Consider the following 16,295-nt stretch of genomic DNA (forward strand, 5'->3'; position numbering starts at 1 on the left):
TACCTTTACATGTTTAGTATAAGAGAGTGTAATATACTAGACAAGAGGGAACCTTTTCCACACAAAAAATGATATATATATATATATATATATATATATATATATATATATATATATATATATATATATATATATATATATATATATATATATATATATATATATATATATATATATATATATATATATAACATTACTGTCCCGTCTCTTGGGTCTTTATCAAGACCAGACAAGGTCAGAGGAGTTTGATAATATTTACAGAGGATGGCCAGATAATGTTGATATTTAAACATTTGAAAACATAATACATGATCATGCGATTTGTTTTTTGCGATGTTCTAGATAAATAACCATGTTGAAATGAAGATTGTTTTTTTTTTGTTATTACAGAGAGAGTTAAGTACCGAAAAAAGGTACATTGGGTACCGATACCGAATTCCAGGAACTGGTAGCCTATCAGTATCGGTTCAAATGTGAACGGTACTCAACCCTACTGTTGTGCAATAGTTTTAAAATCAGAAACGGTAACATAAGGGGCGGCTGGGTGGCGCAGCGGACATTGCGCTTGGGCCGGCCATTATACTAACTCAATTGGTTAGCGGGTGGAAGTCGATGGGTGGTAATCTGGACGTTGTGGACAGCGACTCCTACGGGTCGGTTGGGGACGCCTGCACAGCAGAGACAGGAAATGGCGGGGGGTAGTGTGAGCCGCCCACACGTTACACCTCGCCAATGAGGCAGGTGAAAAGATGTGACAGGCTGCCTCCTCGTGTATCGGAGGGGACACGTGATGCAAGGCTTCTATCCTCCCTACAACCGGCCAGTGGGGGGCATATGCGAGCAATGTTCAAGACAGGGGAGGGGAGAATTGGCACAGAGGAATTGGGATGGGAGAAAAATAGAAAAAGAGCAGAAAAAGTGGATAAAAAAAAAGAAACGGTAACATAAGTTACAAGCATCATCAGTGGTACTTACATATAACGGAGCTTGTTGTGGATTAAGTTTCATGTCACCCGACACTGTGAAGAGAGAAGGAACAAAGTTAGGACAAACGATTCCTTGATTACCTTTTTAACCATTTCACTACCACCACTACAAAGGGTCAACGCTGTCACTACCACACTACAAAGGGTTAACCCTTTCACCACCACACTTACAAAGGGTTAACCCTTTCACTACCACATTACAGAAGGTTAACCCTTTCACTACCACCACACTACAGACGGTTAACCCTTTTACCACCACACTACAGAAGGTTAACCCTTTCACTACCACACTACAGAAGGTTAACCGTATGTAGTGTGGTAGTGAAGGGGATAAAGAAACAGTGGCGTAAAAAGACGACTGGCCGGCAAACTATGGAGATATTCAAACATTGACGAGCAGTAAGGAGTCCATGCCCATCGAACACATGCACACCCGTACAGTCACACATACATAGACCACACTCACAATGATCTCATTATTCTGCTGGTGCTTGGAAAACTCACTCTGATAGGTGAGGGTGTGGATGAAACAGATGCCTCAGACCCAGCCGCCTTGCGCCACAGCTTGCTAGTAGCCTACATACCAGTGGGCCGCAGGAAAGCACTTCCCTAGCTCTGTTGAGGAGCTTTGTATGCGTTACATACAAAGCTCTATAACAAACCGCTGTGGATTCTGAGGGTTCAGTCAAAAATCGTCTAATTATTGCACGTTTGCATCGTGTTTTCGAAGGGATCAACAGGAAGCTCAGAGTCTTGAGAGAAGCTGGTGGAGTGGAAAACACACGCCGCTGCTGAAATACAGTATAAAATTACCCCTTTTCCTCGAATCCTCCAGTCGACGAACGCTCGGCGCTGCCACCACTGTGGTCGCCAAATAAGATCAGGCCTAACAAAAATAATGGTTGGTTTCAGGTTGCCGACCGACCCTGCCGATTTAGGTGCGACCCAATATATTTTATGAGTTTAAAAAAAAAAGTATATATTAAAAAAAAAAAAAAATCCGTTTTTTTTTTTTTTTTTTTTTTAGAATAAAGTTTCATAGAAATCTTAGTCAAACATTTAGTATTATGGATATTAAACATGCTGGCAGAGTACATGCATCCATGTTGTTGTGAACATTTTAACCCTTTCACTGCCACACGACAGCCGGTTAACCCTTTCACTGTGACAATACAGAAGGTTAGCCCTTTACTATCACACAACCGACGGCGATGCTCCATCATTAGCATCATTAGCTCCGCATCCGGAGTTAATTAAATAAAGAAATTCCCTATCCATAGTCGCCGTGGGAAAGAATAAAAAAAAAAAATTAAAAAAAAAATTCCCTACCTACCCATGGCCAAACTGACAACCAACCTGAAACCAACTATTATTTTTGTTAGGCCTCAGCACCTTGACCTGACAGGTTAACAGTGATAGTAATGTGTGTTTGTCGAGCCTTCCCAGAAAACCACAGAAGAAGGCTTGGCTGGAGGATTTGAAAGGAGACTTCGGAGAGGAAAGAGTAATTTTCTACTGTATTTCAGCAGCGGCTTGTGTTTTTTTCACCCCACTGACCTTTGTTGAGACTCTTTGAGCTTCCTGTTGATCCCTTCGAAAACATGCAAACTTGCGATAATTAGTTATGAGTTTTTACTTAACCCTCAGAATTTGTGGCAGTATGTTATATATGTATGTAATGCATACAAAGCTTGTCAATAGAGCTAAACATATCCCTAAATACTTACAAGATTTGCATCTAAACATCCACTTTTATAGTTCCATCTGTAGTCGAAAGTTCAACTTGTACATTCTCCCGTGGTCTACCTCCATCAGATGCACTACCATGAATACTGCAGAGCTGGTAAGGAGTGAACGGTTATTTCCATCTTAGTGCGTCTGATGAAAGAAGGAGAGCACGGAAGCAGAACATGGAAGTATACAGATTAAACTTCTTCTGCCGCTACCTACTGTATACTTTGACTGAATATACTGTGTAGCACAAGGCATGCTGAAAAACTAGATTCAAAACACATTCGCGAATCTGGCAACTCTCTGTCACTCTGTCCATGCCCTTTTTACCTACGTTGGTGCACAGTCCACTGGTTGTTATGTTAATGAATGGAATAGGCTTTCTTTAGCATACACATAAACCCTCCTGGTGTTCCCTTCCCTTCAGAGTTCAGCTGATGATCAGCTGCTCTTGTGTTTAACTCTAACGGATCCCATATTCAACTCAAACAAGGATATCGTCACCAAGCGACTGAAAAAGTCATTGAAACTGCCTTTAAATGACTCAATATGATAAACATCTGCTAGTGAGCTGAGCTCTAGGGCCCTAACCTCATCATTCTGATCATCTGATGATGCATGTGATTCATCAAGTTCACCACCACATTCCCCTACAGTGGCTCTTGGGCTTAGAGCAAAGAGCTCGGAGCACAGGTAAGATCTGATCGGGACAATTAAGCCTGATAATTTGGTAGAATTTACCGCCATGTCTCAAACGAGAAGCACGTCTCATTCTGAGTCGGGGGAACTGGACACAAAGTATGTTCTGGGCACAAGGTCAGAAGCAGTGGGTGTGTAATTACAATCAAAGTAAAGCATTATGGCTACAGGCTTTTCACAGAATGGGTTGCAAACCTTTTTTCTGTAATCTCTTTCAGGAGATATTGCCACACTTATGTTCAACACCGAGTCAGGGGGCCATTTGGTTCCGGGGGCCGTATTCTCCTTAGTCATTTGGAAAAGACAATTTTCTTTTGTCCGTTGTACCCTGGCACTAGGACAAGTCCTCTCGGTCAGCCTGAATGGACACTGGACAGCAGTGCACTAATCACACAAGCCCCAGAGCGCGGAGGGGGGGGGGGCAGAGGGAGTGCACGGGAAAACAAAGCTCTGCACCTAATGAGTTGAGCAGAAAACACCACCAAAGTCAATGGTAACAGCCCGCCGAGGCGCAGCGAGGGCACTTCACTTCCTGTCGTCCAACGCAAATATTGATCTGCCTTTCTGCCTAATAAATAGACAAGCGTTTGGCATTAGGTGGATGAGGTAAGAGGATAATCAGCTGGAGCTAATAATACTCTACAATCTAATCCTCTTGCATTAAGTGCACTGGGATGCAGCCCGGCTTCCTGTGCCACAGGGCAGTGATTGGCAGCACACAGGCTGGATGTCCAACCGAGTCTCGTTTTGCCGCAATATCAACGGATATGCTGATGATGGTAAAATGGTATATGGTCCCTGTAGACCGGTAGTATAGTCAAGTGTATAACATGTGCCAGTCGTATGGATGTTCAAGATGACGTTTGCAACCTCCATTGGTCATTCATTTACACTAGGGACAAACTGTCAACAGATTATTCTTCGATGTTTCCTCATTTTGCATATTTTTCTGCACAATATAGGGGTGGGGGGTTGGCTCTCAAACTCAACACAAATAAATCACAGATGTACACGTGGTCGTCACAGGGCATCTGCTCTCGGATTGGCGTTCACTCTTACAAGAGGGGTGAAATGGGCCAAATCCCAGAAGACTAGTCAACGTTTTTGAGCAACGGTTTGCAAATACAGTATGGATTTGACTTGCTCCAGCTGCTCTCCACTGTTCCACAATAACCACATTATAGCCCTACCTGTGTGTTTAATTTAAACTGTCATTAGCCATTAGCACAGCATGTGTATACCATAAAGACATGCATGTTAGGCAGGGACTACAGATGAAAACTAGCTCATTAGCTAACTCTGGCACATTTACATTGATGTGGAAACTGAAGATGTTGATTAATGTGCACTGTCCCTGGGTGAAAAATAAATAAATAAATGTAGAGCAGTTCATTTGTTACGAGTGCATTAAGCAATACAATACTGAATGCACAACTCCATCTAATATGTTGTTTTTCTCTCCAGCAGCGGATACTACATGCAGAGGAAATTGATCAATCTTTTTGTGAGATCACAGGATGTAAATATTACTCCATGCCTGGGTTGAGTTAGTTTGAGAGAATTGCCTCTAAAATTACAACATCTGTCCAGCACTTCCTCGTTGGTGTGACGTAGGTACAAATGTGTCCGGCTAGTGAGCTAATAGCAACAAATATAAACTTCCTCCCACCTGTAAAGGAAGTTGTAGGCCCAACTCCTCTGAGACTTGTGGACAATAGGTCTGCAATGAGCCTGACACACAGATTTTCTCTAAATGAAACTCCACAATAGCTTCTGCTGAATGATAAGGAATTATAACTCTTTCCTTGTCTGTTATACTATGTACGTAGCCTAATAAAAAAATATATCACTTTGCTTCAAATCTATTTTGTTTTGTAATAGTGTGGTATACCAGGCTATATGTATAACAATGTAAGGAAAAAAGATTTACCAAACTATTATTATACTGTTATTATTCATTGTCATTAACACTTTCTATGCCACTCACGAGTTTTCTCGGAATTATTAATATCTTGTTGAAAGCCACTCACGAGATTTCTCTGATTTTTTCTTTTCTTTTTTAGCGATCTGAAATCATATTGCATCACGCGAGCCTACCCTAGTCTACCCGAGCGCCGCCGGCGATCAGATGTGGAAAAAAGCGCCCCCTATCGTCTCCCAGATGACATAAGGGATTTTGGAATGGACTCAATGAAAATGGATGGGGGAAAAAATCCTGTACTCCACATTTTCCAGTCCACTGATGCAGCCGGGGTTATCAGAGTTCATTCTGGAGACTCTGAGCCCCGCGGAATCATGTACTGCACTGTACACACGGTGGATCTATACACTTATCGGTTTTTTCGAATGGTGATCAGGAATTGGAATATACCAGTTGGATACCATCTGATGTCAGGTAAGGAATCTATGTTATCAGTGTTAGGATAATCAGACTCATTTTGATGAAGATATAAGCTGTTTTGTGAAATGGGCTCTATCGGTTTCACTGTAAAAATCCAAGAGGAAATGAACACGGCGATTATCCGTGCGCAGCTCGAATGTGCGTGCGTGCACGTATAATATTGATCATCTAGCGTTTATTTGAAAACTATTCATAAATAGGCCGACAAATATCAACGTTCTGGAATATTCCAGTAAAAGACGATTATCATAGAATGGTCCAGAATGGACTGTTTTTTACCTCAAAACGGGTGCTTTTCAAAATGCTCTCAAACGGAAATGAAGCGATAAAAAACCAATCTGCCTTGACAGCACTGACTGGAAAAGGATTCTTTGATAAGCGACGGGCAGATTAGACACATAGCCATAATTTAAAACATAGATTAGGCGATATTAAGCATAACATTGGTGCCGATGATGGCATTCAAGAGCTAACTCTGGCGCCACCTCGTGGCACTGAAAGTGTTAAAGAATAAAAAAAACTGATTTGTGACCTGAGTTGTGTCGTCAAACGTATACTATATTATTGATAGGGCTGGGCAATAATTCAATATTAATGTTTACCATATCTTATCAGGGTGACATTTTGATATTGTGATAACAGCATATTCACTCAAATGTATTTCAAAATTAGATCTACAACATTGGAGGGGATGTTATATGAAATTATTGTTTTGATTTGGTATCACACTTTACAATATCATGCAGTTCAATGCAATGGACAGAAATTTGATTATTTATCTTGTGATTGTTCATACGTGAGCAGATATCATGATATATATCGATATGAAAAAGAATTCCAGATGATTATTGTGATATGAATACTAATTACTGATAAGCTTGAGGCCCCTTTTTCCTCAGATAAATCTGTCAAATAAAAACCAACAAGTCATCCATATAACCTAGAAAGTAGAAACCCCCTTTAGTCCAAACCTAATTATACCAGCAGCATCACATCCTTATCTCTCCTCTGTGACCAAGTGAGGAACCTTGAGAAATCACATCCTCCTACAACAATCCCACCCCCCACCTGACACCTGTTTATAGAGATTAACACAAACCATTAACTCTGTCTCCAACAGTGGGTCCCGGGACCAGCCTTCGTTTGGGCTCCCTCAGCTCTCCATTACGGAGTAAATTGCCTTTGAACTGCTTTTAAGCAGCCTTTTCCTCCACAGCGCCAACGGGGGATAAAAAGGGAGGGCTTCGGACACGTTCAAGTGCACAAACGTCCCAAATGGACCAATAAATCAAGAGACAAAAGCCCAAAATGGCACAGTAATAAGCTACGTCGGGGATCTGAATGAACCTGCGAAGGCCTTCACAGGTCCCCTGGCAATCAAAATAGCCGATAATAGCCATGTGACTGCGGCATGAATGAAGGGATGATTAGGATTGACTTCACAAGTCATCAATCGGGCTACGGTTTCTCCCAGTCCTACGACTTGTCAGCAGAGACTTTCCCCGACTCAGCCACATCCGCTAGGACGTGGATACGGACGGAATACGTTACCACTGCCGAACTTTGTCGTCTACTCGAATAGTTGATTTAGATAGACAAATCTGTAAAATTGTGTTTCCCACATGCAATCATGCAAAAGGTTCACAGGGAATAGCGTGGGGGGGAAACCAACATGAAGATTAGATTAGATTCAAATGTATTGTCATTATACAGTACAACGAAAATAAGTTTGGCATCCAACCAGAGTGCAAATGTAGCAGTAAAGTGCTACAGCAATATACAATGTACACAGGTGATTAAACTGGGTACCACTACCAAATATACAAATTAGTACTACTGAGTGTAGTGCTAATTAGATGCAGTACAGAGTAGTATAATATGTACAGTGATACAGGTATAAAGACTCATCATAATGAATGACTACTACCATACTGTCCAGCAGCGTAACTAGTAAGAGTAGGATATGTACAGATATAGATAGGAAAGATAGTACTATATGCAGGTAAATACAGACAGGTGTGGATAGGTATATGTGGTGAGAATAAATATATATATATATATATATATATATATATATATATATATATATATATATATATATATATATATATATATATATATATATATATATATATATATATGTATATAGCATTTGTACATATTATCATAGCTAAGGGTTATTTGCAGGTGTATAAGTAAGTCTATATATGCATATTCAAACAAATGGATATATATATATATATATATATATATATATATATATATATATATATATATATATATATATATATATATATATATGCGGTAAATGTAGAATATAAATGTAAATATAAATGTACAACTATATCAATACACAACTAAACAACTAAGTCTTGGTCGACTACGACAAAACTGACGAAGTAACGGACCTATCTGAAACCCTACCCTCTTTTCTTTATCCTCCAATCACAGCTGTTAGGGAAGCGACACTTGTGATTGGAAGATCAAGAAAAGAGAGCAGGGTCTGATATAGGTCAATAGACTAATCAAGAGGAGATGTGAAGTTTAACAAGCACGTAATCCTTAACACATTCCCCGCCGGAAACGGCTTAAGACGGGTTTCAAGTTCATGCGAATTCTGCCAGATCACGGCGTACAACGTTATTCTGATCATATTTCATATTTTCGTCATGGTATTCATATTTCACTCACGGAGGATTGTCTGATGCTGCGGGACTCATCCCATTTCTGCTTTGCACTAGATAGTACTGTACATTAGTACACTGCATAGTATTGTGTATTGTATATTATATGGTAACTCAGAACATTGTACATATGTCTATACCGAACACTGTGACCTCATTTTCTTCTTCTAAATTCATGCTATATTATGTTATTATGTTATTTGATACTATCTTGTCTAGCACAGTCTCTGGAGCGTAACAGTAAGAAGCATTTTGTATGAAAGTATTCTGTACTTCTGTATGACAACTATTAAAGAACTTGAACTTGAACTTGACTCAGCACAACTCTGCAACGCTTCAATACTGCCACCTGGTGGCTGATCGGCGAGTTGCCAAACCGGATATCCCCTTTGTTGCTCGGTCCGTCCCCTAATTCTGTCCGGCCACTCGTTTATCGTCGCGGGACTCAAGACACACACCGTGGATATGGATCGTTGCCATAACTCAATAATCCACATGATTTGGGCGTATATTAGTATTATACAAACCGGAACTGGATCGCCTCGATCCACATCACATAACTGGGATCTGTTTGCTCCACTCTCATCGCCCAATGCTACGAGGAAGCTGCTGTGAGTTTCAGCGTTTTTCTTTATTATTAACCATACAAACTGCTCTGATCTATATATCACCCATACTACATGAAGCATTTAACGACTATCACGGAATTATAAACGACCCCCCCCCCCCCCCCCCCCCCCTCCGTTCACCCGCGCATGATCAGTCATAACGTTTAGGACCATGTACAGTTGAAATTTTTAATATAGCGTGGATCGGCAACAAACTGCATTTGATGATCTAATATATGCATTTGTTCTGGGAAATACTGCAGAAAACGATAAAAACATATTTATACTCTAGACGGTATTTTCGTATGAATGTGTGAATGAAAAAGTAAAACGTTCCTACATCCTGAACGATAGATAATCGATGTTGAATGGGCCATAGTAATGTCAATTTAGCAATACAATTTAAAAAGTTATAGCCCTGCAAAGAAGGTGAACATCTCCATAGACTTAAAGTGGTGGCAGAGATCAAAGAGAGAGAAAAGTGTTAATAAGCTGCAAGGTAAGTGCTCCATGTGCTCTAAAATCGAGCTAGTAGAATTGTAAGAGCATCTCTATGACAGAACTCCCCGCTGAGTCCAATGACAGCTCCCACAAGTCTCTAGAACAAGCAGTTAAGGAGTTATGAAAGGGGGTGTGGCTAAATGGTGTGTGTGTGTGTGTGTGTGTGTGTGTGTGTGTGTGTGTGTGTGTGTGTGTGTGTGTGTGTGTGTGTAGAATCTGTACCATTTGTAAAATCAACCAAGTGTAATGTAATTGAATATGTGTTTGTCCTTTTAAAGGACCAGTACAATGTCAGGAGGGCCGTTTTTTCGGCTTCAAGTTCAAATGTGTCATTTGATTTGTTATAGCCCATCTGTTTTAGTGCACCCTCTCTGAGACTCTGAGCACAGCCAACTCTCAGTATGCTGAGGGGGTTCATTGAAAAGAGATGTCACGTTAGTAGCATCATAATACATGAAGCTTTAAAATGTAAACAAATTCATGGGTCCAGTGTGATCGGTTGCTATGGGAGATTAACATTGGCTAACCTGTGCAAGCAGGTCATAAATAAATTGTCACGACAGTCACGGTTGTAGATGTTTTTGAACCACTACAATTAATTAATTAATTAACAAAGTATGTTGTAGCAAACTAGTTTCCTTACTTGTTTGTGGACTAGCTAGCTGATATATGCCTTATAACTACTGACAACCAACTGACGGCAAATCAGTGTAACAGAGTAAACAATGCAATCTTTGCAGGAATTAGAAATGGTTTAAAATGGTTTGATTATGATGACAACCAGGAAGACAGTTTCTCAAGGGAATTCAGTCATATCTGTCATGCTTTCTGTTAACACTTTGTTTGCCGTTCACGTAGATCTACGTTTCTGTGGCCCGACCGTTGAGTGCCGGAAACGTAGATCTACGTTTCTGTTTCGTTATTTCTTTTATTCGCTATTGCCATTCATAATCCATCAAGGCACCTTGTGCATGCTGTACTGAATGTGTCTGAGATCGCAGTCGGTCAATACCGCCGCCTAACGCCTTGCGGCCGCTATTGTGCACTCCATTTGAAACGATGTGGTTTCTTTTCTCTACCGAGCTGCAGCGTGGGGGCGGGTTCTAAACACTCCAGCAAAACCAGCGCTTGTAGGGATGGCCCGTTCATGTGCAATGCCGGATAACGTCTGAGACAGGATCGCTGTGGATATCTGGAATGGCGATCAGATAATTGGATTATTCTTTTTGCAGTACATCAGAGACCAGGTAAGGACTCTATATTACCAATCTTGCATTGATCCGATATTTTTTTTCCCGCGATCGCTCTGTGTCTGTGTAGTGTGTGTGTGTGTTGTGTCCCGTTGGTCACATCACGGCACGGATGGGCGCCCCGCTCCAAGCCCCCTTTCATGCATGCATGATGAAAGATAATACCGATAATCTAGCGTTAATTTCAGATTGATTGTTGATCCAAGTGAGGAATGGCAACGTGTTTAGTGAATTCCAATAAAACGCTGTTTTCACGTCTTTTCCTGGGATTACTCAGAATCACTCAAACTATACTCATATTCACAATCACCATGGTATAAAACGGAAATGTACGGATGAAAAAATCAGTTTTTTGCATGTTGACTGGAAGAAACTCACTGACAATCGAAAACGTTATTAGATCCATAGCTATAATATTTAATATAGTTTTTAGCACTGCAAACACTGCATTCCCCCCATTGAATAGAACGCTGGCACTGACGGCCCACAGTGCCCCCTGCTGACTGGCAATCAATGTGTTAACAACTGCAACAAGATAGAAAAAACACAATTTTCCTTGTACTTGTTATTTTTATAGGCCTATTTCATTTTTTTTATATCCATGCGACCTCCTTGTGCCCTGGGTTGCCATGGTTACTAACAGTGATTAGCTGCACCCAGAGCCATTTATTACTAGAGTTTGGACGGCGAGGTTTCAAAACAAGTTTAGAGTGTCAGTGGCTTATGGCTCACTATGATAAGGGGGCCACTGGCCACAACATGGCATCCGTCCAGACTCCTACCTGGCCAAACTCTGCTAATAAATGCCTCTGGATGCACCTGCCTACACACACTCTAGAAATCACAGAAGATTTTCAAAACCACATGTCAAACAAATATGAATGACTCAACAGAGACACATGGCGTTGCTTTCAAATTAAAAATTTTTTTGTGAAAAGACAAACAGGTGAACTTTGTTGATGCTATTTACGTCTTCAGGGATTTGCTAACTAAACGCATTTATAAAGGGGTGTCATTGCCAGCGTCTCAGGTGATCATGGCAGCAGTAATGGTTGCCAGGCGAAGGCAGCATAATGCCAGGCGTGCTCGTGAAAGAATATGTCTAATGAGAATATCACTTTTTGATTTAGGCGAGACCGAAATCATCCGGAGACACAGGTTGCCAGCTCAAGCAATTCTTGATCTACTCAATGAAATTAAGGATGATATTGAGCCAGCCACCGAGAGATCCCATGCGATCTTATTTATTATTTAAATATTGTTATTTAACGTTGTCTGCTTCCCCAATGTTGTCGGCGCTATTGATTGATTGATTTTGTAATGAGATTTAGATTTTTGCATCATGCTGCAATTTTTATTTGTGTTATGCATCGCTTTTGCTGCTTGTTTTATTATGTCTTCATTATGTAAAGCACTTTGAACTGCAATCCTTATATGAATGGTGCTATATAAATAAAGTTTATTGTTATTATTTATTATTATTGATGCACTCAGACAGCAACATTTTTAGGAACAGCAATCTATTCGGAATGATGCAAGACATGGATGACACAAATGTTTGTGCTGTAATATTCATTGCCAATGTGTGGGGGGAAATTATGTGCTTTTGTAGGTGACGGCGGCTACCAACTCCATGCCATGGCTGATGACTCCTGTGCGTAATCCTGGCAATGTTGGAGAGGCGGCGTACAATCAGGCTCACATCCGAACGCGCGGTGTGATTGAGCGCACATTATGGCATCTTAAAAAGCCGGCTTAGATGCCTGGATCATAGCGGTGGGGCAATGCTATATATTCCCCCCAAAGCACATCACTCCTTTGGGTGCTGGGTTAGGTAATAATCACAATAAATGATTGTGACAAAAGATATGACGAATGATAGTGACAAAAACAAAGGATGCAATGTGTCATGAAAATACAAATTAAGCAACGAAATAAACTAAATACAATATGAAATAAACAAAATACAAATGGTGAAAAATACTGTTATGTCTATGCCTCATTTTGGGTATATTTTTCCCCCTTCCTGATATCTGCCAACAGCGCTGCCAGGTGCAAACTGCTCCGCAAGCCAACTGCGCTGGAGCAAATCAGGAGCAAATTGCACTAGTGTTTGCGCTTGCGCTATATGATCCGCGCAATATCTTCAGTGAATCGGTTGCAAAGACGGAGCAGATAAAGGTGCTATTAGCGCCACGCAATCCATTCTTTGTGAATTCGCCCCTAACTTTGCCAACTTCGCTCCACTATGAGCAGCTCCAGGACCAACTTAGTTGACATTCGACATACGGACACTGGAAAATGAGTCGGCTAGTGATGTCTGTGTTGTGTTTTTTTGTTTAGCACCACCTGTGGAGGGACTGCTTGTGTCTGCACACATCCGGCAACAACTCGTGCTCCACATCACATGCAAATAATAGTTTTCTGCTCAATGTCTGACTTTTTAAACCCAGACCATGTCCTGATGATGGCCGAAGTACCTACCATTTTTACATTCAAAGAGCCTAAAAGTGGCCTTCTACCGGTAGGCTACATCCGGTAGAGTCAAATCTCTACCTTGGCACGGATTTCTACCGGTGTACCGCTTCAACCGTTCAATACTGGTTCAATACTGCCCACCCCTAATTGCAGCTAAAAGCTTTTCAGTGGTAGGATATATGATGGAAATGCCTGCTTCTGCTGCAACACTCTGGAATGTCATCGTCTCCTATTGAATCTCTCAGCGATGACCACTGCTGCTATTTATATGGACCTATAAGTAAGTGCCCTATAAGTAACCTATAAGTGAGTATATGGTTGTTAAGTGAAGCACATCTTCAAAATTCCTCTAAATCTCCCTTTATGTGAATCATATAAATATATATATATATATATATATATATATATATATATATATATATATATATATATATATATATATATATATATATATATATATATATATATATATATATATATATATATATATATATATATATATATATATATATATATATATATGTATGCCCGTATTTGCAGTCTTTGCAATATGGATATTGTGTAGAATGTGTACTTTCATATACAATTCGATATATTCTTCAGCCCTAACATGCAGTTATGCAGTAGGCTACAGTAAGCTAAGAGAACGCAAGATAGCTGCAAGCTACACAATATGACTGTGGCAGTAAACTATGGAAATAAAATGTGAAAACAAAGACTCCAGTCTGTGGTTGCTAAGCACTGGCTAACTATTTACAGTACACATTAGAACATTTTGAGGATGATGTGGAATGAATTGGCTGGGATCCCGCTTGTTAGCAGAAATAAATAATTCATTCAAGGTAATCAAGGTAAAACAGGATGGAAAACACCATACCACCACCCCCTTGGCTCAGTGCACATTAAGTACATGTTACCTACGCTTAGCCTGCTCTGGAAAACATCAATCATACTTCTCACTAGGACTAATGAAACACGATGGCCTCTGGGGAGCTATGGCCAGGCCTGGCCTGCTACAGTACGTCTCCTACATGCAGTGCATACAGTAGGCGGAGTGTCATGTTGCTCGAGACAACCGCGGTTGAACCGAGGGTCACTCAGGATGCCTGGGTGGCATCAACAGGATATAGTCATTCAGCCACTCCCTGCGGGACTTCCTCATAGGGGACTTAGACTTTCTAGCAGTCTCAACCTTCAATAATTTGACTGCGATAGAGTTTTCCACAAAGACACAGATTATTACACCTAGCCGTGAGGTTGCAGCAGGCATCTCGTTTGCCTCCAGGCCTGGACCGTACGGCCTTGCTAGGGAGTTCTAGAAATCTGCTCATGTGGTCTTTCATAACATTACATGGTTTATTATTTGTATAACACACAGTGCATTATGCATGGTACACACAGGCTAAACAGAGATACTGAGGGGTATCTAAGGGGTAAAGGTAGCTACAATAAGGCCTTATGTCAAGTTATATTGCTTTATTAGCTCTGTGTTGCAACTGTTCTAGGTCAAACCTCACATTAGCCATTAATTAAACTAATAAACATGCCTGTGTCATACATACATACATACATACATACATACATGTCATACATACATACATACATACATACATACATACATACATACATACATGTCATACATACATACATACATACATACATACATACATACATACATACATACATACATACATACACACACATACATACATACATACATACATACATACATACATACATACATACATACATACATACATACACATACATACATACATACATACATACATACATACATACATACATACATACATACATACATACATACATACATACATACATACATGTCATACATACATACATACATACATACATACATACATACATACATACATGTCATACATACATACATACATACATACATACATACATACATACATACATACATACATACATACATACATACATACATACATACATACATACATACATACAACATACATACATACATACATACATACATACATACATACATGTCATACATACATACATACATACATACATACATACATACATGTCATACATACATACATACATACATACATACATACATACATACATACATACATGTCATACATACATACATACATACATACATACATACATACATACATACATACATACATACATACATACATACATACATACATACATACAAGTCATACATACATACATACATACATACATACATACATACATACATACATACATACATACATACATACATACATACATACATACATGTCATACATATATACATACATACATACATACATACATACATACATACATACACGCCATACATGTCATACATACATACATACATACATACATACATACATACATACATACATACATACATACATACATACATACATACATACATACATATACATATACATACATACATACATACATACATACATACATACATACATACATACATACATACATACATACATACATACATACATACAGAAAAAAACTATAGTTTTGAGTAGTGATGCACCGATGTGAAAATTGTGGCCGATACCGATAACCGATATTAATATTGCTGTTCTGGCCGATACCGATATTTACCGATGTCGATATCTCTGTATAGAAAACACTTTTTTATGATAATCAAATAAAGAGCTATTTTCCAAAACGCATAATTTTTTTTACTTTTGTAACTTATTTTCAGAAATGACTGATATTTTGAAACTATTTAAGGCCAAAACATGTAAAAAGAAGAAAAAAAAGATTATATTTTTTTTTTTTTTTTTTTTATAATATCGTCCCTATCTTGATATCGGACCGATACCGATGTGTAAAAAAACTGCCATATCGGCCGATATTATATCGGCGGCCGATATATCGCGCATCACTAGTTTTGAGGACATGCCTGGAGCGGCTTC

General features: G+C 39.6%; 1 protein-coding gene across 1 annotated transcript in view; it reads right to left on the bottom strand.

Moving 5' to 3' along the window:
• Positions 1 to 16,295, bottom strand: part of LOC311246817 (A-kinase anchor protein 13) — a gene marked incomplete at its 3' end in the record, with an annotated part of 78,757 nt that overhangs the window by 35,768 nt on the left and 26,694 nt on the right. Inside the window, exon 2 of the mRNA XM_084337063.1 lies at positions 976 to 1,019. Coding sequence (XP_084193189.1) covers positions 976 to 1,008 — 33 coding nt within the window. The 5' untranslated portion in view covers positions 1,009 to 1,019. The remainder of the gene's footprint in view (positions 1 to 975; positions 1,020 to 16,295) is intronic.

Source organism: Notolepis coatsorum (assembly GCF_963971535.1).
Source record: "Notolepis coatsorum genome assembly, chromosome: 20".
NCBI classification, from domain to species: Eukaryota; Metazoa; Chordata; class Actinopteri; order Aulopiformes; family Paralepididae; genus Notolepis; species Notolepis coatsorum.